Consider the following 25,967-nt stretch of genomic DNA (forward strand, 5'->3'; position numbering starts at 1 on the left):
CGCAGGAGAAAAAGTAGCAGGCCACTGACCTTTCTACATAGAATCACAGAACTGGAAGGGACCTCGAGAGGTCATCTAGTCCAGTCCCCTGCATTTGTGGCAGGACTAATTATCTAGACCATTTCTGACAGGTGTTTGTCTAACCTGCTCTAAAAAATCTCCAATGATGGAGATTCCACAACGTCCCTAGGCAATTTATTCCACTGCATAACCACCATTAGTTTTTCCTAATGTCCAACCTAAACCTCCCTTGCTGCAATTTAAGCCCATTGCTTCTTGTCCTAGCCTCAAAGGTTAAGGAGAAGTATTTTTCTTCCTCCTCCTTGTAACAACCTTTTACATACTTGAAAACTGTTATCATGTCCCCTCTCCGTCTTCTCTTTTCCAGACTAAACAAACCCATTTTTTTTTCAATTTTCCCTCTTAAATCATGTTTTCTAGACCTTTACTCATTTACACTAGATACACAAGATACACTAGTGGGTGATACTTAAATCTCCACTTAAGCAAGTGTAGCATCATTGACTTCATTGTCCTTTAGACTGGCCACAATGTTTTTTAATGCAAAAATATGATTAAAAATTAAATAATTGTTAATCTCAGTCAAATTTTCAGGAACTTTTTCAATGGAAAAAAAATCCAAACCAAAATGTTTCATTTAAATTTATTTTTGTTTTCTCTTTTGGTCGTTCCCCACTTTCTCCTATTTATTTATTTATTTTTCCCCAGTAGGAGAGAGGGGATTAGAATTTTAAAAGTGAGCAAAGTGCTACTCTCTCTCATTTTCAAAAGTCTTTCTCCTCCCTCTCTCCTCTCCTGGCTATTTTTCCATTGGAAAAAAAAGGTGGAAAGATTGAAAAAACAAGAGAGACTTTTGTTCAGAATGAAAGGAGGTTTTTTTGTTCCATTTTGAAAAATGGCCTTGAAAACTTTCAACAGAATTAAAACGTCACATTTGTCAAAAATCCATTTTTCCTTAATTTTTTTTCAACAAAATGTCAACCAGCTCTAGCGTTTGCATCCACCGATACCAGGTCTGAATGTGGTCCAGTGTGTCTGTTATATGTTCCGGAAACTCACTAAATGTGTATTTTTTTAAAAAATTACAGATAATTAACAAAGAATACATGACTCTCTTGGCTATTTTTGCAGTTTGTCGGCCTTTTCTAAAGATCTACCAGGCTATGCAACCAGTTCATACCTCAGGAATATAGTAAGTCTTAGTTATTTTCATCTCTACGGGAATGTAGTTCTCCACCCTTTAAGTTACAAAAGTTAAACCATCTTTTTGTCATGATTTTATTGTTTAAAAGCACAACATTTATTTAAACATCTCCCCTTTTCTTCTCTTTCCTGTTAAGTAGTGTAGGGCCAGAAAATCAAAGCAGAATCTGCATTGCTATAGAGCCAGCCCAGCTATTGAAGGGAGATATTATGGTAAGTACTTAATTCTGATTCCACATAAGTAATTGTGCCTTCTAGATGGTGATTTAAAAATAAAGACAATAATACATTTTGCACTCTTGTAGAAAGAAAATGAGAAAATTGCCACTGAGGCACGAGTGGGTAGGTAATTAAATTAGTTTTACTCAGCCTCTTGGGATTTTATGTTAAGCAAGAGTTTATTTCAAGCAAGAATCATTTCATGGAGACAAAACAAACCATTACTACCAACTTTCCCCTGTCATTATAGTGATACTCAGTATGGTTATATTTATATTAGTATTTCCATGATAAAACACATTCTGTAAAGTTTTTTCACTCAGCCTTAAAATTTTCTTTGGCTTATAATTTGGCAGCAAGGAACTACTTCTTTCATTTTACTTTCAAAGAGTGGTTTGATCAGTGTTGTGTTTTATTTTGGGATAGGGGAGTGAAGAAGGGTACTGGATAAAAAGCCTTTGGTTTCTGCAGACATACAATATAAAGCATCTTCTACATACAATATATACTGTATGTATGCTAAGTATAATTATAGTAAAAGTTGCAAAACATCCATTCTTCACTTACTCACAACTTTCTAAAAATGAGGCGGTTATGCTGAAAAAATGGAGGAAAACAAAAAAAGAAAACAAGAAAAAATGGTTGTCATCTCTTCCAAACTTGTTTCATTGTACCTACATGGTGGCAATGTGTGTGTCACAAACGAGTATAATTCTCCCACTGTAAATTTGCCCTAGATCCCCAGCACTGCTAGTGTATTTCAGGCATGTTTTAAATTTTCAGTGAAATGTTTGAAATGAGATGAACATTTTTTGTTTTAGTTTTTTTCTATTTCTCTTTTTTTCACTTTTTTTCTGTCTTCCCCTCCACCACTTTTTTTCCAACAAAAAATATATTTTTTTAAAATCTTATACGAAAGTGCCTCCCACATTCTAGGTACTGGCAGAGTTTCAGATTTAGCAGTACTTACCATATGAACTACTTACCATATGAACCTCAATGTCTGGACACAGGCAACTGGGTTATAGACAGAATAACCAACTTCCTTCTGAATTTCCCCATCTATTGGCTTGTGACACAAACCACTAACACACTACATGCACAAGTTTGAGAAATGTTAATCATACTGGAAGCCACTTTATTAGGAAGTCAATGACTTATTTCATATAGTAGTATTTCCTAAACAAGGCGTGAGCTCAAGTTCTGAATGTTTAGATTTGACTGAGTAAAACCATCAGTGGTTTCAGAAAATGAAATCCATAAGGCTCAGCGTCTCTAAGTGTAAGGATTTTAAAAACCAATGGCCCATGAAGTAACTGATTTATTGCATCAGTGGTTTTTACAGAAGATAAAGCTGCAAGATCATACAATGTGCTCTGTATATGTTCTCAAATCAAAGGCTATGGGCTTGCCTACCCAGGGAGTTATTCATTATTAATTCTCTGTATGGACACTCTAATGGTGAAATGAAATGAATGCCTTATTCCAAATTATCTTAATCCACTTTGGAAGTGGTTTAAAATAAATTATAATGATGTACTCTTATTTGGTAATAAGATCATCCATACAGAGAGTTAATCAGAGACAGCTGATCCACTTTACAGTAACACCCTATTTTTATGCCAGATTAGACATGTAGAAAAGCCCCAAATCATATATATGATGTTGCTAATCACAGCTGCCAGTTCAGTTTACACAGTCACTTTAATGCATGTTTAATTTATGTCTAAGACCTTTGGGATATCTTGAGTTAGAAAGATGGATTATACAACCATATAGTACTCTATCCCAGTCTATAAAATCTATATGTTAGAGATAGGATGGACAATATTTATTAGGTCCTCTGTTCGGTCTCCATCTAGCCAATACGAGATTTACTACTTCATAGCATATGATCAACTGTTTTGTGACCCAAAGCATACATCTTCCACCTTTTCCCTTGAGAGACTATTCCAGTCTAAAAAATCTGTGTGTCTCCTGATATTTAGTCTAACTTTCACTTGGCTGAGTTTCATTCCTATATGGAAAGATAGATATAAATGGATTCTTTGCTAGTGCTTGGCACAATTGCATATTGAAAAACCTGGGTTTGAGTTGAGAGACTAGATGATCTAACAGTCCTTTCTGGCTTTAAAATCTAATACATGAACCTAGGAATTTTGCTTTCAAGTAGATCAATTTCAGGGAATTGTACTTGAGGAAATAATTTTGATCTTCAAGAACCCCTTTATTCTGTCTTCTGGCTGCTATCCTTACACCTAATGCTAGCAGATACAGGTTTATGACACAAATTCATATCTGGATTTTGAATACCCCATAGTTTGGGCCTGTTCAGATTTGGGTTTTGGATCCATAGCAGCATGTGGATGGTGGATCTGGAGATGGTCACAATGACTGGGAAGGTGGGGGTGGGGGAAGGCTGAACATAACAAGGAGGGCAATATTATGCATACCAGAGAAACCAAGAATAGGAGGGGTGTTTTTTTTCTCCACAATTCAGATCTCAATCCTTCAATGAGCTCTGAGGGAGTCTTCTCAAGAGGAGCTCATTGCAAGTGCAGGGTCCAGGTGTCCAACACAATGGTTCATCTGTGTAATTTCCCTCATAGGACACGTTAACACAAATCAATAGCTATTTCATTAAGATGTGATTTTTACTGTGATTTTAATAGAAGATTGAAAAATAATAAGGGACAAAAGGTGGTTGTGTCCATGTCAATCTAGAATCTAGTCAAGGAAAAAAAAGTTAAAAGTAGTTTCAGGTACTACACGTGCCCTTCCATTTCCCTGTCAACTATTATGGTTTTTACAAGTGTGTTCTTCTTTTAAAAAAAAAATAAATTTTCTGTCACCCATACAAACAGGGGGATGCTATCTGGGGTCCCAGCTCAGCAAAGTATTTAAATATGCTTAGCTTTAAACGTATGAATAATCTCATTGACTTCAGTGTGGTTACCCCCATGCTTAAGGTTGGGCATATGCTTAACTTTTTTGCTGAACTGGAGCCTAAAAATGCGTGATAGTGTTCTGATCTCAACTACACAGCGATGAATTGGAGTAACTCCACTGAAGTCAACATTTATTCCAAATTTGAACCTCTGTATCTGTGACGAGAATGTAGCCTATAGTACCTTATAAATAGGCAAAATATTCTGATTTACTGGTGATCCAAGTTTTTGGGTTTCCATCCAACAGAATGAATATTCTTGTCAGAATTTTGACCACAGAAAATGAAGAACTTGGAAATATGCAAGCAGTTTCTGCGGGGGAAACAAAAAAAGTTGTAAAGGTGTTGATATTATTGAAAATGGGTTCTCTCTCTCCAGTGGCCAATTAGGTGGAGAAGGTTCTGCATGTGTGCAAAGTCAGACTTCTCAAGGTCTAGAGAATGTATTGTGCTTTGCAGGTCTTTAACTTTCTTCATCTGCAGAAACTCTCACCCATGACTCTTTCATGAAAATGATGTGCCATTTAAAATATTTTCAAGAGAAGGAAAGCCAGTGTCTTCACCTCTAACTCTTTCAGTATTAACTATCGCCTAAAGTGTAATCCTAAATGAGTTGTATAGTTTTTTAAGGTCTTTTTTCCCCTCACAAAGCAAAATTGAATGGAATGATAGTTACAGCTGCAGTCTGACCTTAAACTTGGAGCAGGTCATTTCTATCTTTTGCATACACTCTCTTTTCAACCTTGTTTTCATCATTTTTACTTTGCTGGGCAAAATCTTTCAGTTCTTCCTTAGGCAAATTACCATCATGTGTGATGGCAGGCTGCTTGAGTAAGGATTACTGGATTTGGCATATAACGAGTAGGCTATTTATTCCTGAGCTCAAGCATCCTGATGGTAATACGGCCTTATATTTTGTAAAATCAGAGGACTAGCTGATGATGCTAGTTTAAGTAAATTATTGCCAGCCACAGATTGTCTGAGAGTTAAAAGAGGTGTAATAAAGGAATCTCTTGACTGAAAAGGAGTTTGTGTCCTATACCCCTATAAGTATTCAAGTTTCAAAATACAATACAAAAAAATCTTTCCTGGTCTTTTTACTATGTTCTGGGGAATTTTCTTCCTCTTAGTTTCCTTGTCTCATTTTCTTTATTTTTTTTCTAACATAAACATACTTAGCTCTGTTCGCATGAGATTCTCAATGCTCTTCACAAAGATGCATATTTGTGACCCTAAGAGCCTCTCAATGTCCACTGGCAGAGGGCCCACTATATGATAATTCCTATCAGGCCTGACACACACTCACTGCCCCCAATACACTGTTGTCATAATATGTATCTAAAAGGTGTCATGGAAGGTATTATATGTAAACTGGTGACACACTGGCCCCAAAAATCTTTGTGTGATGTATGTACAGGTTGGGTACAAAGAGTTATATATGTGTGCTGGAAATATGTTCTTAAATGTGTTTGGGAGCCAGTGAATACATTGAATCTGCCCTAGACAAAGGAATGTGGAGTCCCCTTTCTGACTGGCTTGATTACAGGTACAGGACAATGAAAGTACATTTACATTTAAGGTAAACAAAACAATCAACCTAACATGCGGTAGCTTAGTGGGCATACTTGTGGAATCTGCACCCTAAGAATCTTTCCTGGATCTTGAGCCAAAGACTATTGAGTTTGGGTAATATAAGGGGAGCAAAAAGACAATTTAGTTATCCATCATTTAGGGCAGTGATTCTCAACCAGGAGTATGAGTATCCCGGGGCTATGCAGAGCTCTTCCAGGGGGTACATCAACTCATCCATGGTCACACAGGGAGTCTGGCTGAGCCAGGAATTGAATCCAGGTCTCTTTAAGTCCCAGTCCAGTATCCTGTGATCAGTTTGGGCTATGTGGCTTTTGTCTGGTGTCAAAGGAAATAGATTTAAAGGAAAATAAGGAAAAGTATTTTAAAAAATTACTAAAAAGAATTATTGAGATTTTTGTCCATTTTGAGGTTATTAATGGGTGTCCATTAATTCTCTTTCATGGGACTTTTTGTGTGATTTGGAGGTTTATAAGATGACTTGCTTGCAGGTATTTGCACTGTGATTGCTGTATAAGAAAAATGGATTAGTTGAAAGAAGAATTTTAAGATGGTCTGTGTTCACTCCCTCTTTCTCTTACATAATAAACACATTCAGCCTGCCTCATCTCTGTATAGATTTGAGAGATATCTTATTAGACTGTTACAGTACAAAGTGCTCCTATAACGTCACTCCCAAACAAGAGTGTCCTTGTGCAATTCAACAATACTGCTAATGAAGACAAAGGAGCATAATGGTGTAAAATCAGTGTAAGTGGGAGGAGACTCAGACCCAGTATGTTCATTAGATGCTTTTTAGTTTCATTCATTCAAAAATATACTTAGTTAAACTCTAACAAATATCCCTCACTGGTGTGACTCCTTGTCTCAGTAGGGGCCTGACTAAAGCCCATGGATTTCAGTGAGCTTTGGAATTGGTTCATCTTGACAATTCAGACCTATCTGCCTTCGAAAATCAAAGAGACAAGGTGGGTGCAGTAATATCTTTCATTGGACCAAATTCTGTTAATGAAAGAGACAGGCTTTCAAGCTCTACAGAGTTCTTCCAGTCTGAGTGAAGAAGACCTGAAGAAGAGCTCTGTGGATCTCAAAAGCTTGTATCTTTCACTAACAGAAATTGGTCCAATTAAAGATATTACTACACCTACCCATTACTGCACCCAATATCCTGGGACCAACAGCTACACAATATGTGAAAATCAAGACATAATAATGCAGAGAGACCAAGCTTATCAGTTTTGATGCATTATTGTTTTCATCCTCCACCTTCTTCCCACGTCTAAATAAAATAAAAATAGTTTTCGGTGGGTGACTAATCTCCTTAAATGAGAGAGGTGGTGACGGGACTGAAGTTTAGACTGTTTTGCAGGATGGCCCCTGGGGCTGTTGCTGAAGGCACATAGTCCTAATGCATGAATAATAAGGAAAGAATGTGCCATTGGTTCAAATCAGTCTTTAGGGGCTATTATCTTTGCTTTTCATCTTTGGAAGGGCATGAGTCTTCAGATTCAAGAAAGGAAAAACAATAACAAAAGCCTTGTAGTTCACATGGGGGATCTGATTGCTAAATCTGTGTTTGGAAATACTCTATGGGGTGTTTAAACAATTATCTGCTTACATCCTACCAAATGTAGTGGGTCTTCACTAGCAACGTTCACTCGCAATGTTAAATTGCTGCCGCAGCGGCGCTTTACCTTGGCTGTGTAGTCGCGGCCCCAGCGCTGGGAGAGAGCTCTCCCAGTGCTGTAAAAAACCCGCCTCCACGAGGGGAGCAGCTCCCAGCACTAGGAGCGCAGCTCCCAGCACTGGTGCACTGTCTACACTGCCACTTTACAGGGCTGAAACTTGCAGTGTTCCTGGGGCCGCGGGGGGTGGGGGTGGGGGGCAGGGGTGTGTGTTTTTTCACAACCCTGAGTGAGAAAGTTGCAGTGCTGTCAAGTGGCAGTGTAGACAAGGCTGTACTCTAACCGTGAAAGGATAAGAATGGAGATGGTGCACAAAAAGATTAAAAATCCTCCTTTGTTTAAGTGACAGAGGTGAGTGACAGCATTTAGGAGCTGTGCTCTGTCATAAGCTATTGTACCAACAGGTTGGCTCAACCTGTGTTTCTTTCCTGCATTACCCTGTCCTCCCCATCACTCCATCAGCCAAACATGGTCAGTGGTTTTTTACAGGAGAACATGTACAGTAGGCTGTAACTGTGGACACCTTCCTCCCCATGGACTAACCGAAACAGCAGCTTTGCTATTTTCCTTCCCTGTGCTTTTTGGCAGATGTACTTACGTTTATGATCTTCACACACCATGCTCTGAAGTTCATTTTTAATGCTGTTCCGTGTGTACCCAAATGCTGCCAACTGTACTCCTTCTTTCAGAGGAAGGTCTTGTCCTTGGTAGAACGACTAGGAAGATTTTAAAAATAATCCTCGCTTTCATCATGGCAGATTCCAAAGGAACATGGCCTCCTTGCAGACAGGATTTCTTGCTTACAATGGTCTAACTTTAGGTTACCAGAAACAGTTTAGTCAGCTCACTATCTTACTGCTGAAGTGAAGAAAGCCTTTGTGTGTTCTTCAGTTGCTTTAGATTGAGGATCCATTTTATTTTATTTTAAGATGCATTTTGGTACCTTGCAAAAAAAATACTGATGTAAGCCAGCTTACAAATCTGCCGATCTGTCACATAAAATGATGACTGATGGTGATAAAAGAGTAATTAATGACTTTTTTTACTGATCCATTTTTTAAAAAGTAACTTGTTCTGGGCTTGTATAATTTTACAATGATTGAGTAAGCTACTTTCCTTGTTTCAGCGTTGGTGGAATCTGCAGTAAATTGCATCACTGTTGGTTTTGTTCAGACAGCAATATATAAACACAGACAATACGAAGAATGGACTTACTAGGGGTGTTTCTCTTTTTCTTGTCTGTTCAGCTGAAGTGTTATCACAAAAAATATCGATCAGCCACCCGTGATGTCGTTTTCCGCCTGCAGTTTCACACGGGTGCCGTTCAAGGCTACGGTCTGGTATTTGGCAAAGAGGACTTGGACAATGCTAACAAAGGTAGGCTTCCTTCTGTGTGTGTGGGATGAAGAGGGGATTCATGATTGTGTATACTGGGATGTATGTATGTGTGTGTGTCTGTTAATGTGTGTTTATGTTAAAATCAGTGTCTTCAACAATGCCTAGTGATATCAGATGTCTCCATTTTGGAAGCTTAATTGGACATTCTACAGGTGCTCATTCACTAGGAAGAGATGTGTGTTCTTAGCTTGTGTATAGCTGATCAGCACTTCCTGAAAATCAGGCCTCTGTATATCCAAAAATTCTGGAACAAAATCACTAGTCACTTTTAAAAATCCTCACCTAGGTATCGTACTGCTGCTTCCCAAAGTGTTGTATTTTGTTTGTGTGTGTGATTTTTTATATATATACATGTAACCCTTCTGCCCGTCAGAGTTGGCAGCAACAAGGGCCGGGTTCAATATCTAGGGGATCCATTCCAATAACACAATGCAAACCGGCTCGAGCCCCCACCCAGTGACCTGGGACAAATATATACCACCCCCGCTGGGCGCCTCCAAGAGGCAATACTTCCCCTCTCGCAAGCACATAGTCTGAGTGTAGCAAAAGCCTTTTAATAACAGAGAGAAACAATGTGGCATTATGTTGGGGAAACACCACCAACAGGATTCATAACACAACCCATGAGCAAAAAAAACCCACCCCAAGCAAATTGGGGCATGCCCTTTTCCCTTTGGTTCTTGAGTCCAGCAACCCCAAATCACCCAAAGTCCCAAAAGTCCAATGCCCCAAAAGTCTCTGTCCCTGGTCAGGGCAGCCCCAGAGTTCGAAAGTTTATCTGCGGAGCTTTACCTCCCAACCTGGGTGGAAATGGGACGGGGGTAAGAGGCACCTTACATGATCTGAAGCTGACCGCCCCATAGCTCCATAGCAGCGCTCCGCTCCGCCAGCCGCCCCACAAACTCCTTCGCTAAGCTGCGCTCTGCTCCGCCAGTCGCCCCACGAACTCCTTCGCTCAGCTCCACGGCCCACAAACAGCTTCTGCCATCCACAAACTGCTCCGCGTCGAACTGCTTCACCAGCCGGTCCGCAAGGCACTCCAGCCGTCCCGCAAACTGCTCCACAATATATCTTCAGGCTCCCCCACTACTTAACACAACACTCAGTGATTTCAGCTCTTAGGTGAATTCAGCTTGTAGTAGGGGAGCCCCAGTGCTGGTGCACTGTCAACCCAAAATGAGCTCAGCAGCCTATAACTAGACTTCTAATGAAATCAAAATTAGCTCTGATATTCCACAGTGGAGAGAGGAGGAAGTGCAATTAGCATGTAAGGCCCTCACCAAGGGGCCCATGCCACCAAGTATTAATACTTGTCCCCAACCTCTCTCCATTCACACAGTTTTGGAACCCATGACCCTTGCCTAGCGAGTGCTACTTAGTTGATGGTGAATCCCTCCATCATAACAAAAGGCCACGTACAGTTCCAAGCACAGTTCCCATAATCAGGGTAATAACAATTTATTCTTCCTGCCCCAATAACAGAGACACTGGGGATCCCACAGCAGCCAAAGTGACCATTTGGGCAGCTGTGGTCTCATTCTAGGCGTGGTGGGTGTGCCTATGCAAATGAGATCGTCCCCTGAAGTTCTTTTCCACAACTTGCCACACCTCACCACCAGATGTCAGGGTGAGCTCCACCCTGACACTGCTTACATCCACATACTTGTTTAGTGGTCAAAGATTGTTGTTTTGCTGGGTTTTTTGAGCTATGAAACCACTGCAAATAAAACGCTAAAACAAGCGTTGTTTTTTGTTGTTGTTAGTTGTTTTTTTTCTGTGTTCTTGACTGTTCTGGAAAGTAAACCAAACTCTGACTTCCGCTTTTGTGGTCTTTTACTGAGAATGTGGGGGTCGGGGGGAACCTTGCTGTTTTAAAAGGCAGTTGGTAGAATCTAAGTAAAAAAGGGAAAGAGAAAATACACACATTGTATTCATTCTACTGTAAAATCTTGATTTGTGAATGCATTGCTACTATTCCCTGGAAAATAAACTTGCTGTGATATTTTGTTGTATTTTCAGATGACCGCTTCCCTGATTATGGGAAGATTGAATTGGTTTTTTCAGGAACCCCAGAGAAAATCCAAGGTAAGCATTCAATATATAGAATGATCTCTGTTTATTTTGGAAGCTGACAGAATTGAAGTGCAGAAAGAAAATTAAATTTCATCCCAGAAAGTTGTAGTACAGAAAATGTGGAGTGTAGTTTACCTTGGAATACAAGAACTTAATAAAATTATTCTGAATTTACACTAGTGTAACTGTGATCAGAATTTGACTACAAAAATATATTGGAGTGGTTGCTGATAACTATTAGAAAACATATAACATATATAGTAAACTATTCTACGGATAGCTTTAGCATACATAGATTAAGTGACCACAATGCTATAAAATCACATACTGCCAAATATTTAAAATAACTCTATTTGAAGAAAAGTAATTCCTTCAAAAACCTAATCTAAGTTGTGGTCTATATAAAATGCTACAGGCATTATTCATTGTTATCCCAGGTGCCTTACATGAACTTATTTAAACAAGTGACAAACTTTGGACCAATTTCAGACCTGAAACCAAATAGAACTTCATTGTCAGTAGAGCTGCTTGTGTTTATACCAGGTCGGAAGTTGGCTCACAAGTTATACCCTGTATTCTTCCTCCGTTACATTATAATCTAAGATTGTGTCTATACTAATATGGAACTTCCCATATCCAAGATGAAAAAATTATATCATAGAGTTTGTGAACAATTTACTACTACTATGCATTTATTGCTTTTCCAAAGGTAAATATTGGTTCTGCCTGAGATGATGAAAAAGAGATGTGTTTCAAAATATAGTTCTTTCCATGTGCCATAAATAATCTTTTCTGTAGTGTTACATATACTGTGTACTGGCAATCTTTCCCTTGCATTTTTCACAGTCTAATTGCTTGGAGACTAGTAGTAGCAGCCAGTAAAAAGCTGGCTTCTCTCCAGTCCAGCGCACAGTTCTACTTTTGCCTGCTGAGACTCCTTATAAGAACATTCATTTTTAATAGCTTCTCTAGCTTAATCTATGCTTTTCCTGGATGGTAAAGCTCCTGGTCTGCGTGAAGAGTAGCCAGTCTGCCAGTCTGAAAAAGGATCAAAATCTGTTCATTATTACTTCTGTTTTTCTGGCATCCTAGAGAATGAATCAGATTTGTATTTTCAGCAGGTGCTCAGAGTTGGAACTTATTTCATAGCTGAGTTATCTGAGTGCAAAAAGGGATAAGGGGAAAAAGTCTCAGTGCCCCATTTTTGAAGAGACTCTAATTTTACAGTTTCGTAGTATTTGAGAAATTATTTTAAAAATGGCAAATTCCAGCTCTTCATAAGTTTAATAATAGAAGGCCCACTTGTCAAACTCAGATGACAAACCTTGGAAACCTATATATGCATGTGGGCACTTAAATATCTGTGTAGGCACCTAAAGCCCCAGTCCTGTGTTGTGAGAATGTGGCTGGACTGTGGCACTCAACACAGAGCCCTGCTGTTTATTGTGCCCTCAGGATCAGGACCTAAATCAGTACTTACGTGTCTAAAAATACTTACTTAGGTGCCTAAATGCAGACTTTTGGCCTCCTAACTTTAGGTACCTATGTTTGAAAAGTGGGCCTAATAATAGCACTTATATAACACTTTGCTTCTGTAAAGCATTTTACAAATATTAATTAAATGCCCCTCAGAACGCCACTATAGGGTAGGTACATAAGGATTGTTCTCCCCTATTCCAGGTGGGAAACTGAGGTAGCAAGTTGACTTGCATATTGTCACGGATTAAGTCAGCGTCAGAGCCCATATTGAAGTCAGGAGTTCTTGATGCTCCTCTCTTGTGCTCATGACACTGGACCACAGCTAAATCCCTCATTGCTATAGTTTTCAAATGTATAAATTACATGTTAAGGGTGCAACAAATGTGTGAGTTAACTCCTTGGTGACTGCTGAAAATTCCATGTATGTCTGGCGGAGGACACTTTCTGTGAGGCCAAATGCACCAGGCAAATGTTTCATTCAACTGACTTCAGTGTAATGTTAGTGTATGGGAACAGCAGCACATCTGCTACTGTGGAGAAAAACAGCCAAAAGTTTAAGATTGAGATGTCAGCTTTGCCTTTGAGCTGTTACCCTTGTTTTCACTGCAGCCCTGTTGTCATTTACACACACTGTTTTTATTTAATAAAGCTACTAAATAAACTTTCTCTGATATGAGAACAATAGTGACCCCCAAAAGAAACATGACCTTACATCATTTCTTCTTTGTGCAACAGTTGAACTGCTAATTGACAATGGAGATGCTTGTGGTATCATTCTGAGATGTCACTTCAGTTTTGGTCGTACATGGCTAGAGAATGTTGCATACCCTCTCATTTGGGGTGTGTGTGTGTGTGCTATTAAGGCAAGGCTACTCTGTAGTCAGAGGCTCCAGTTAAACTCTATGTTTATTCCTACTGTAATGAAACATTAATACAATCTTAGTTTCCATAGTCCATTTCAGTGTGGCTGTTGAACTGTCTTTCCCTATCATTTCTCCCCACACTTCCGAAGATGGGGTTAATGCATTCACTGAAGCAGCACATTGTCAGAGATGGGTGTATGTGTAGATACAGATGAAAGCAGGAGTACTCCCCCATTTTGTCTCTGACCAAGACCTTACCCTTTCAGGATGTGAACACCTGAAGAATGACCATGGAGTGATAATTGACTACAATACCTCAGATCCACTGATCCGCTGGGATTCCTATGAAAACATGAGCCCTGATGGTGAAGGTGAGGAGAGCAAGCTTGTCCCCAGGGTTCTATCATAACAGACCAAGATTAAACTGTTAGCAACTATAAAATACTTACTGGGATGGGAGGAAGGAGAGCTCCCTTACATGAACCAGTGAAATTCTACCATTGTGGGAGTTGTTGACTGTTGTGTCCCTCTCTGTCTAGCCACAGTTGCAGCGTGGCTGCAGGGGGAAGAAAGACCTAAGGGTTATAGAAGTGGATAGGATTCTTGATTTGTGAACAGTGGCACATTTGGGCGTTAGAGAGCTGGTTGGTGTGAATTAGATGGTGGGTAGATGTAGGCTAGAAAGAGTTTTTGTATTAATCGTTGTGTAGCAGCCTTGGGGGTGGCAGGGTTGCTGCTGACTCAGTTTCCCTCTCTTGAACTCCCTAACACCTTCAAAATAGGCTTTCATGTGTTGAGAAACAACCCTTCTTAGGGTCAAAGTTCACAAGGAATCACACAAACTCCCACCCAGCCTTCAAGCTGGCCTACAACTCTTGGTACAACTCTGAGGGCTTGTCTACACTACCTGCCGGATTGGTGGGCAGCGATCGATCCAGTTGGGGTCGATTTATTGCGTTATCGACCACTGAGCGTTCTCCCGTCAACTCCAGTAAACCACCAGAACGAGAAGTGCAGGCGGAGTCGACAGGAGAGCTTCAGCTGTTGACTTACCGCAGTGAAGGCACCGCGGTAAGTAGATCTGAGTACGTCGACTTCAGCTATGCTATTCATGTAGCTGAAGTTGCGTATTTTAGATCAACCCCACATGGTAGTGTAGTCAAGCCCTTAGTCCTGTCCCTGCTGAGGCTTTCCTCTAGCAGACTTGATCTCCACACCCCAGCTTTCCTAACTGGCTCCTGCTCCCTGCAGGCTTTTGGTTTTATCTCCATCCCAAAAGGCCTGTTTTAGCCACATGACCTGCCTGACATATGATAGTGCACACTTTTTCACAATCTGAGTGTGTCACAAGTGGATCCATCTGCCCTTAAAGGCCAGTCATCCTTTTACAAATAGTTTTGACACTTTCAATCTCAATATATACCTATAGTCACTACATCTTGCGGCAAATTCACAGGTTTCAGTTAAAGCACGAAAGCTACATTGTCTGGAACTCTGCAGAAGATATGCAAGACGATAAAGTAAGGGGTGCCCAGGTCAATGGAATACAGACAGGCATTTCCCTTGGTACAATTATATGTCTGTAACTTGCCAGGGACCCTTTATTCCATAAGTTATCCTTCCTTCCTTCCTATCGGTATTTACAGTGCAGTGTGGTCTGGGTGAAAGTAGTGTAAAAGCAGCCGTCATGGTCTCGTTCCTGTTTGCGTGGTTCCTTGATGTTGCCTCAGAACAGGCAAAAGAAGTAATTGTTCTTGGTTTGCGTATTTCTCATGTGAAAGCTCAGAATGTGACACCTGCTTGCGCACACACACAAGCCTGACTCTGTTGCAAGTAAAAACATGAGGGGAGCAGATAAGGCCTGAACGAATGCCAACGTTTCTGTTTTCACAAAGCTCCCTGAAGAAACATGGAAGGAGTAAAGCTAGAGCACTGTCAGCCATGATCTGATTCAGCTTGCATCTTTTTTTAAATCCTTAAGAATCAGTATTGAGTAAAGATTGAGAGAAGTCTGTGTGTGTGTGTGTGTATGGAGGGGTAAGAGAGATGAGTTATACAAGAAACTTCAGTTTCTCCACCACAACACAGTTGCACAAGGGCACCTCATGATAGCATGAACAGACGGCTGCTCTCCCATAGGAAACAAGCCAGCAAAAAGGTTGAAAGACTGAAGCAAGGCCATTGCCTCCCCCTCTCCTCTGCATGATTCCACCAAGCAGGGTGAGTGCGGGCACTGCAGGCAGCCATCTGCTCCATGAGAATGGATGGAGCACACTGCGTGTGTAAATGCACACGCACACTCCACTGATGTGCAAGGAGCGGCATCTGAAAAGATTGTGCTTTACCTGAGGCAAAATCTCCTCTTTGGGTGGTCCAGCACTGTGCTGTTCCCTGCATCGGGCTACAGTAGAAATGCCATGCAAGCCGTTGAACCGATTCTGTAAATGACTTTCAGTGTTGCGATCAATAAGTAAAAACTCACACATTCCATGATACTGCTCGAGATACCTATCCAGGAAGTTACAGAAAAGCAAAGAAATGACTGTGCAGCCAGAACGTTGGAGGGGAAGTAGTTCTGATGTAAAGTGTCTGATCCTCATGTCTATATAGGCCTTGTGGGTGGGATAGGATCAAGTGGAATAGAATCTGACGTCATGCTATTTGCTGCTGTTAGAAATGCCTTCCACTTCTGTATATATTTAATGTGTACTATGTGCTTAAGAGACATAGGGAGAGTTCTGCTGCTTTTGTGACAGCAGCTTTGTTTAAAGTCTCTTACATCTGATGTTGTTACAGGTAGCTTTCTTCAGCTAAATGTTTCTGTTCCAATTCAGACTTTTTAGGGCATGGGACATTTTAGAGCATTTTGCCTGTACTTATAATTCCCGTTGAAATCAACAGGAGTAATATACGTGACTAGAGGGCAGTAGATGACCTATATATAGTATGCATACTAACGCCTCCTCACTTTTTTGTGCATATTAAGAACTGGGGGGTAATGAAATATATCATCAAACCTGCACGGCCATTCACAGATACCGCAAGCTTCATGAAACTGACAGACTTTGTAACTTTTCAGGTTGGCTTTTAAAAAAAAATGAATAATTTGAAATTGAAAGAGACCTATTTTGTTCTTGTTGACACTTTATGCACAGAGGGATTGCACCCCATAGCACTGTGTTGTGACTGAAGGTACAAAACTGAGAAAGAGGTGATAAAAAGGAAAAACCATACAGTAAAATGTACCCAGTTTTTCTGAGTCTCCGATATTGGTTTGAAATAGCTAGATGCAGGGGGCTCACCACTAGTTGCAGAGAGAGAATTGCCTCCTAAGTGTTCCTGACCTCCTGGGTGATTAGCAGGGATTCAAGAAATCTGTTTGTCATGGAAAAACGCAGAAAAATGCAGAATTTGCATTTTTACAGAGAATCTTTTACATATTGTTAAGAAATGAAAACACATAGAATAGAACCTTGTTTATCTGATCCTCCATTATCCAACGCTCTGTATTAGCCAAACCAGCAGTCACTCGGGGCTGATAGCGGCTGGGGCTTGGGCAATCAGCCCGGGGTGGCTGGGGCTCAGGGGTTCAGCCCTGAGAGGCTGGTGGTTCAATTAATATGGAGAACCGGAGAACAGACGCTCAGATAAATGGGGTTCTACTGTATATCAATAAAACACTATGTTCAACTGATACCTATATATATTGTGACTAGGGAAACTAAACTTCAGTGTTTCATTTTAATTGTGGAAAAACTCAGATTTTTATGGTTTTTTTAATCAGAGAATTGGGTGGGGGGGTGTTATAACAGAAAACTAGGATTCCTGGTGATTAGTGGAGCAGTGTTTACATATGTCTAGAATAGGAGGAGTCTGCAGACAGCTAGTCCCCTATGGCTGTAGTTCCCTTTCCTTTCTCCTTAAGGGTCTAGAATTTTCTGGCAGTTGGGGAAGGAAGAAGTGATTGAAAAACATTGTTAATTTCTTCATCTAGACACTTATTTCTCTTCAGAGCCCTTGATGAGCAACTTTATATGCTAGCTCATGTTAACACACTTCCTCCATATGCATATACAACTTTAGAAACAGCTTCTTGCTCTCTGATTTTGAGTCAGTATCACATTCCCCCATAACTGGGTGGTACCTTTCCTGGGAGTCTTCTACTATGATGGTTCAAAATATGTGACTGAGAACAGTATTTGGGACTGCAATGGTAGAATTCGAGAAGTTGTTTGTGCTGTCGTTAGACTGATAGAGATGGTATCACCTACTGTAAGTTCCTCATTTTGTTCCTGTGGTCTCTATAGCTTTGGGTGTTTATCTTTTCAAACCACGTTTGTTAGAGGAGGAAGGGACCAGCAATGATGATATTGTTAATCGTTATTGCTGTTTTTCAGTTTGATGACAGCAGCATGATATAGTAGAGATACTGTTTGTAGATAGCAGCGAGATGACCAAAATTTACTTATTTCCGGAAAAGGCAGCAAAATGTCTGTAACAGCTTTGCCACTGTACATTGTATAATGCCCACCAGATTGTAGTGTATTTCATTATCTCTGGTTATTTTAATGTTCCCACTCCAGATGAGTACCATGGCAGTTCAGGAGTGTGCTTTGGTTTGAACAGAGTGACAAGCATTCTTGGTTGAATTCTTGGCTGAGATTATTCCAGAGATAGAGTCACTGCAGCAAGTTATGCATGATCATGTCTGTCATCCAAAGAAGACTGCATGATGCACAGCAAGAGTGTCGAGTATGCTACCTGCACACACACTGTTTAGTTTAGTAGGCAGCAACGCTAGATAGAAAAAAAAAACATCATGCCCAGCATCAGAGACCATAATAATGGGCCAAATTAATGCCTGGTACAACTTGTTTGAAAATGGATTTACAGAAAGGATGAATTTAGTCCATTCTTGTTAAATGTTTTTTCACTTTTAACGTTTCATCTATTTAGTAACCTCTAAATCTTTCCACAACCTGACAATTAGCTAGCAAAAACCTGTGGGAGAGAGAGAACACACACTTACATGGTAAATTGTCTTAAAATGACAATTTTTTTAAACTAAGGAAGCATTAGGCAAGTGTTTCAGCTGGTCTGCACAGTGTTAGAATCCCTTAAATGTTTTTTTTTTCCATCTGATCCCCTTGTTTGCTTCATAGTAAGTGACAAACTGTGATGTTTGCCAGCAGTGCCTGAAAATTGGGGAAGTCTGGCTCTCAAAAGAAGTGGCTTTGGAGCCTCAAGCCAAACTCCTGTAGGGCACAAATCAGTCCAAATTGCCATACCTAAAGTGGTGGGTAACAAAATATCTGGGCTATCCTGAGAATAGTCAAATATCCCATATTTAGAAATAGCCAAAAGTTTACAAACTTGCTTGTTCCTACCTTTTCTTTTTTATGGAGAAAAACATCTGAGAAGTGTTTCCAGGTAAGCAATAACTGGCTTCCTGGAATGCACCCATGTGACATGATTTGATGGGGGTGTTTGACTTTTATTTGAAATTTTTTCTCCTGTTCAACCCAAAGTAAATAACTGTTGAATGGGGAGCTGCCCTCTCTCGTAGTTAAACACTTGTTTTCCCAGAGGGCCCCTTCAGTATTGCAAAATTCAAGGGCTGAGACAAAACTGCTTGGCTTTGGTGCCTTGAAAGGAATGCAAATGCCTACCAACAAAAACAGCGGGGTCGGTGCCATTTCTGGTAAGTGAAACTGAAATATAAATTGGTCATGATCAAATGAACTCCAACTTTGATTCTTGAACTATATACAAAGTTGTTTAAAAGACAGAAAGCGAGAGATTTGGCAGGCAAGAAGAAAAATGTTTATTTTCATTTGAAAAATGATGTACTACAACAATTCCCCTCCATTCCTGTTTGGCAATGATAATAGAAACACGGAATGATTGGATTTATCAAACAAAACACTGCCAACTTGGAGCAGTGTCTTTTATATCTGCCTTCAATTGTGCCTCTTTCAGAGGAGACTTTTCTCTTTTAGTGTCATGTGTGGACTTTTTTATTAATTATTATTATTATTATTGAACAGGAGATTCTCATTAAGTTGAAGATAAATAAATGGAAGTTGGTTTATTTTGGTCTTCAGTAATGCTGAATGTGAAGATATGATTAAGTGTCTTGTTTCCACATGTGCTGTGATGGGCAGACTTTGATTCCCATTTCCCCTTCCCTCTTCAACAGTGTCCACCCGTATAATGATAGAAACTTGTGGCTTAAATACTTCTGACACTGTTGTGTATCTATGCATTGTGGAAAGTGTACAAGTTCAGGCTGGCATATTTTAGATCTGTATTTGGATAGTTAGACTGAGATTGTTCCAGTCTGTAATCTGCATGTTCCTTGTGATGACTCTCCTTAGAAAAAGAAAGATTAATCTCATGGCTAAACTGTGGACTGGGACTCAGGAAACCTGTGTTCAGCTCCTGGCTGTGCCACAGACATATTGTATCACCCTGGGCAAGTGCATTAGGGCCAGATTTTTAAGTGCTTAGCACCCACAGCTGAGGCCAGATTTTCAGAACTCCTGAACACACTACAGTAATGCTTTTGGCTTGATTTTCCAATGGGTACAATAACATTTTCTGTCTTCTGCCCTTTGTCTGTGTGTCTATTTAGATTATTAAGTTTGTCTATTACCATGCGTACCTTTTACACCTAGCACAATGAGACCGTGATTTTGGTTGGGGCCTCTAATTACTGTCCAACTTAACAATTTAACAGGAAGAGGAAGACTACAAGTGGGAAATTTTAACAAAGAATTCAAAGATAATGAATAAGAAAAAAAATAATGCTCTGGGAATACCTTTTATAAGTAGAAATACATGGATTCTGCGCTGCCATGGGAAAAAAGTTGTTTGGTTTTAAAAGCATTTGTTTGCTTTGAATTTTTTTCCGCACCTCTAAGTCACCAATTGTAATAGGAAAAATATGTTGTTTTCCAAAAGGTGAATTCACGCATTCTCCACACCTGCAGAGGAATGTCTTCATTAACTAGCGCTGGGCAAAATTTTTCAGCTAAAACTTTTTGGTGAAAAATGCAGAATCAGCAACACTGAAGCATTTAACAAATTTGTGTCTGTTTTGCTGAATTGTTCATTTAAAAAAACAATTCCAAAAAGTCAAAACATTTTGTTTCAATCTTTCCTAAATTAATTGATTTTTGATTTTTGATTTTTTTTCTTTTGTGGGTTGAAACAACTTTTCATTTAGAAATGTCCCTGCAATTTTATTAAAAAGTTAAAAAACATTAAAAATGCTTAAAATGTAACCATTACATTGGACCCACCATGTTTAGTTATTCCTTTTTAGTTAGCTGAAAAAGTTGTAAAAGTTTGGTTTCGGTTTGACCTCGACAAATTTTTTTTAATTTTCAGCAAACTGAAAAATCTGTTATTCGTTACTTTTAACAGCATAGATTTAGAGATTGATGTCCAAATTGCTATCTCCCACCTAGGGACAGGAGAATGCCATAGAGAGAGGCTCTTCTTTATCCCATTACATTAAATGCAGTGGAGGCCCAATTCTACAGAGCTACCCCAGTGCAGCTTCCATGGGGTTCTTGGAGGGAGAGCAAATGATATGTGCCTTTTCCCCATTAAGAGCTGTCTGAGCAGCTTTCCCACTGCTTGTTGTTTGTTGTGGAAGTGGACAGGACAATCCAACCTATGTTTGCTTCAGCAGACTATTTAAAACCAAGTAGAAGGAGCAACCTAGTTGAATAAATGCTTGATTGTGCCATATATTTTGGACACACTGCTCAACAGCAGATCACTTGCATGACAGGATTACTTCTGTAAAGTGCCAGATCTTGAACACATAAGTATGGATTGTGCAGATTTTAAAACTGCCTTGTGGATGCTTGAACTTTGGCACTTAGTTTTCTATAAATTTCGAAGCAATGGTGGGGAAAGGCCAAGGAAGAGAAGTAATCAGCTCGTTCCCCCCTTCTCCATCCCTCTCTGAATGTATGCACTGTGTTCTTCTTTGTATACTGCTTCTTAGTGTGCTTGCCACTTCTAGAGGTGGTGCTGGTGGGAATAGAGAATATCATCAATCATGAGAGAATTTGAACAAGAGAAACAGGTCACAACACTTCTTAGATGAAATTACGTGACAATCCCAGAAACACTAGTACAAATAGGGTTAAAATTAGGTAAGGTTTAAACAGTTAGTTTAAAAAAATACTCCAGAAAATCAGAACACATCTGTCCCAAATATTGTCTTTCTCCCAGATAACTGAACCTTTAAGGGATCAGCTTGGTTTGACTGAGTATCCCTATTCTGGAGCTAGTACTGCCCAGTCCCCATCACAAGCCAACTTTGCTCTTTATGTTTTCCATTGTGCTCATTTCCCCCTTCTCTGTTCATCGCCATAACTCCCAAAGATCCCTCCCAACTTTTTGATCCCACTATAGGGCTTTGACTAGCTTCTTTACTGACCCCCAAGCTGTGACTCCTTATATATTGTTATGGTGGGAGTCCCCAGGTGGTGCTGTTAGACACAGAATTACACATTCTTTCCTCTTAGTGTGCAAGAAGATTTTGATGGTTGGCAGGACATGCTGAGGAATTAGTTTTTGGTTTCTTGTGCTTAACTGCAGGGGAGAGGGAGCTGTCGGAGTTGTAGGAGTTTGCTGACTGCCTTGGACACTGATTAGTGTCCATTCTTGAAGCACAGCTTCTCCCTGGGATCTGGGCACTGATGCTGGCTGAGATTACTGGAAGACTAGATTGCCCTGCATGCATTTTGGCCATCTCATTTCTGGACTGTGAACGAAGCAGGCTCCACATCACTGATTTCTCCTCTCCTGGGAAACCAATCTAAAAAGCCCAGAACATCTGCTTCTGCACAGCAGAGGGGCGATGCTGTTGTAAAAACAGGACAGTGGTGTCATTGGTGGGGTCAACAATATTTTCCAGGTTTGGGGTTCCCTTGCAAATGATGTGTAGTGCAGTGACAACACCTCTGAATGGCAAACCTCAGATCATGTGAGATTTATAACAGAGTAACCTGTCCACTTGATCCCATCAGAGAAACAATCAGATTTGCTGGGGAACATCAAAGTTACAGTAAAGAGTTTTTGGCAAGGGTAGGGAGCAGAGTCACAGATAGGGAGTAGTAGTCTGAAAGGAGGCCCAGTTGGAGTTTGAAGAGAGGAAAGAAAGACCTCCTGTCAGAGGCCACGGAAAGAGAGCTGGGGGTCAGAGTTGAAGAAATATGAAGAACACTTAAACATTCTTTTATACACAAAAAATACAAGACCTTACAAATAGATTTTTTTTTTTAAAAGGGAAAGTTACATAACATTTTGGGCCTACAAATATCCTGATAATGTCCTAGCTAATAAATAGAATTGTGAATCTGAGCTTCAGTTATTTTTCATCTTTAACAAAGTGAATCACACAAGGCACAGTTGCACCATTGAATGGAAACACATGAAACAGGCATTAAGAAATAGAAGGCTCTTCTTGAAAGGCTGTCTGTAGCAAGCTTCTACTCCTATCACCAATTCTCTTTAAAGAACTGTAGAGACTAATAGTATAATGATATTTCCCACTTCACTTGCATGAATTTACTAAGCCCTGTTAATAATAGAGTGGAATGTATTAATAACCCTCCTGAGTGCCACAACTCGGATTTCAGTGTCTCATTTTTTATGGCAGACTCATTACTATATAATTAGTCCTGCCACGAGTGCAGGGAACTGGACTAGATGACCTCTTGAGGTCCATTCCAGTTCTATGATTTTATGATTACACTGAATAGTCTGTACAGAATACATCCTAGAGATATATGAATGCCTCATATTAACACTCCATGCCACAACCGTTTCTAGGATTAAGGATTATTTAAAGTAAGCACCTGTAGACCATCAGATTTTAAGGTCCTTATAGCTATCCACAGAGGAAAAAGTCCATATTAATACTATTAGCCCTATCCGCAGCCTTTGAGTTAATCAACTATGGGATTCTGTTTGTCAATGAGGCCTTGCTTTGGCAAGTGGAGTGGCACTAAATTGAGTCTATTCAATCGTCATGGATAAATCCAAGAGTCATCATCGGCTCCTCCATCTTCACCCTCACTCCAACTCCAACAGCTCTCACTTGTGGAGTCCCAAATTAGGAGCTGATGTAAAGCTCTTTGAAGTCAATGGAAAGACTCCTGTTGATTTCAGTGGGCTTTGGACCAAGCCATTAATGAATATACTAAGCCACCATGAGAGAGCATGAGATGGTATGGGCTTCAGTTCTAACAATTTGCTGATGATACCTAGCTCCTCATCTTATTTTCATCAAACACAGATAATGCAGACCCTTAGACATGCTTGTGCCCCCTACAAAGCAACCTGTTCAAGCTCGGTCTGGCTAAAACAGAGGTGATGCTGCCTTGTCACCTCCAGTAAGGAGAGGGAAGTACTTTGTAGACCTGGCAAGAACTCTGACATCAACTCTCATTGTAGGCATCTTCTCTGCGGTTTCCAAGGCAACATGCAGTCTTGGGGTTCTCCTGGATTATTTGCTGTTTCCAGACACCCAAATAGCAGCAATGGCTAGAAATATCTTTTGGTTGGTTAGGGACTGCACCCTTTCCTCTCAGACACTTGCCCACTGTGATCCATGTGTTCCTGACCTTTATCCTATTGATAGAATAATGTAATGCATTTTTGCTGCAATGACTATGGAATCTTCAGATGGTCCAGCGCATAGCAGCCCACCTGTTAGGTACTGCAGACTAACTAGAGCACATCACACTGGTTCTTCATACTCTTTATTGGTTCTCCAGCCTATTCCAGATCATCTTCAAGGTCCTTTTAATTGTGAAGGCTTGTTCCTCACTCTGGTACCCATCTTGAAATTTTTTTCCTAAAATGGGATGCTCCATGTGGAGGAACACAGAGTAAAACATTCAGGACCTTGCAGCTGAGTGTTCTTGGTGATAGAAACATGAGTCCCACAGTAGTGGGACTTGTGCTCCTAAATCATTTTTGAAAATCTCACACAATGACCATAACCCCCCAGATTAAATATTTAATCAGTTTAGTACCCTTCTGTATTCCAGAAGATGTATTCAAGCAAATTGAGAGCATCTTCAAGGATTTTCTATACTATGGTAATGCCATCTTTAAATAAATTTCACACTCCACACTCAAAAGAAAGACTAAGCTTATGAAATTGCCCTTTTGTATACCAATTAGCCTTTATCATAAACAGTGTTTACAATGGTACTGTACATTTTTTGTAAAATGGATGACCAGCAGCATCATGTTGTCTGTGTGGGTTTAGTTCCTTCTGTTGCTTCACCATCATAATTATAACTAATATTGCAATCAGTCTAAATGTCTAATGAGAGAGGAGCCAAGCACCCAATCAAAGATGCAGATGCTGCTGTAGCGCCCATGAAAAAAAATGCATTCCTAATCTTGGCATTAGGAATAAACAACAGCCAGTTTTGTGGGGTATTCCAGAGATTGGCTTTGCTTTTGAAACAGACAAAAGAAAGAGGATGAAATGAATTCACGATTTCACAGTACATTTAATAGTAGGATGCTTTGCCTAGTGCATTGCCATTGCAGTTTTATTCCTGTGCCAGTACTTTTTACTGTTGTGTTGCTAGTTATTCAAACACAATTAGGTCAAGTTAAATCCATACTTGAATCACAAAGAAAAGTTTGCAGCAGAATTGGAATCATCATGACACAATAAATACTAGCAACTGGATAGGAAGTTGCATTAATTAATATAATTTAATCTTTGCTTGTTTTTGCTCACTGGGATAATGTCATGAAATCCAAATCTCATTTTCGTGTGAGTACTAGGTGGACAGCAGTCATCCAATATTACAACAGCATGTCTCAGTACTATATGAATAAGACCCTTCGTTTTCAGTTTAAACCGATTTTTACCGAAAAATTCCTGGGTTTTACAAAAAGTATTATTCATTTTTTTCTGATTTTCACCCTACTTTTGTATAATTGAAATATGTAAAAAATAGGGCTGTCAATTAATCGCAGTTAATTCAGATGATTAACTCGAAAATATTAATCGCACTGTTAAACAATAATATAGCAATTTAAATTTATTAAATATGTTTGGATATTTTCCGACATTTTCAATATTGATTTCAATTACAACACAGAATACAAAGTGTACAGTGCTCACTTTATATTATTATTTTTGATTACAAATATTTGCACTGTAAAAATGATAAACAAAAGAAATAGTATTTTTCAATTCACCTCATACAAATACTGTAGTGCAATCTCTTTATCGTGAAAGTGTAACTTACAAATGGAGATTTTTTTTTTTTGGTTACATAACTGCACTCAAAAACAAAACAGTGTAAAACTTTAGAGCCTACAAGTCCACTCAGTCCTACTCCTTATTCTGCCAATCGCTAAAACAAACAAGTTTGTTTACATCGATGGGAGATACTGCTGCCTGCTTCTTATTTACAATGTCACCTGAAAGTG

At 39.7% G+C, this 25,967-nt stretch overlaps 1 protein-coding gene across 13 annotated transcripts in view; it reads left to right on the plus strand.

Moving 5' to 3' along the window:
• TNS3 (tensin 3) overlaps positions 1-25,967 on the plus strand; it is a 418,803-nt gene that overhangs the window by 283,454 nt on the left and 109,382 nt on the right. For 11 of the 13 annotated variants that reach the window (XM_078851678.1, XM_078851681.1, XM_073332748.2 and 8 more), the window contains 5 exons: positions 1,153-1,213; positions 1,362-1,437; positions 8,913-9,042; positions 11,083-11,148; positions 13,745-13,849. In XM_078851678.1, coding sequence (XP_078707804.1) covers positions 1,153-1,213; positions 1,362-1,437; positions 8,913-9,042; positions 11,083-11,148; positions 13,745-13,849 — 438 coding nt within the window. Of the gene's footprint in view, positions 1-1,109; positions 1,214-1,361; positions 1,438-8,912; positions 9,043-11,082; positions 11,149-13,744; positions 13,850-25,967 lie in introns of all 13 variants that reach the window. The other 2 variants (XM_078851677.1, XM_078851683.1) reach the window with 2 other exon arrangements.

The sequence above is a fragment of the Lepidochelys kempii genome, chromosome 2 (genome assembly GCF_965140285.1).
Source record: "Lepidochelys kempii isolate rLepKem1 chromosome 2, rLepKem1.hap1, whole genome shotgun sequence".
NCBI classification, from domain to species: domain Eukaryota; kingdom Metazoa; phylum Chordata; order Testudines; family Cheloniidae; genus Lepidochelys; species Lepidochelys kempii.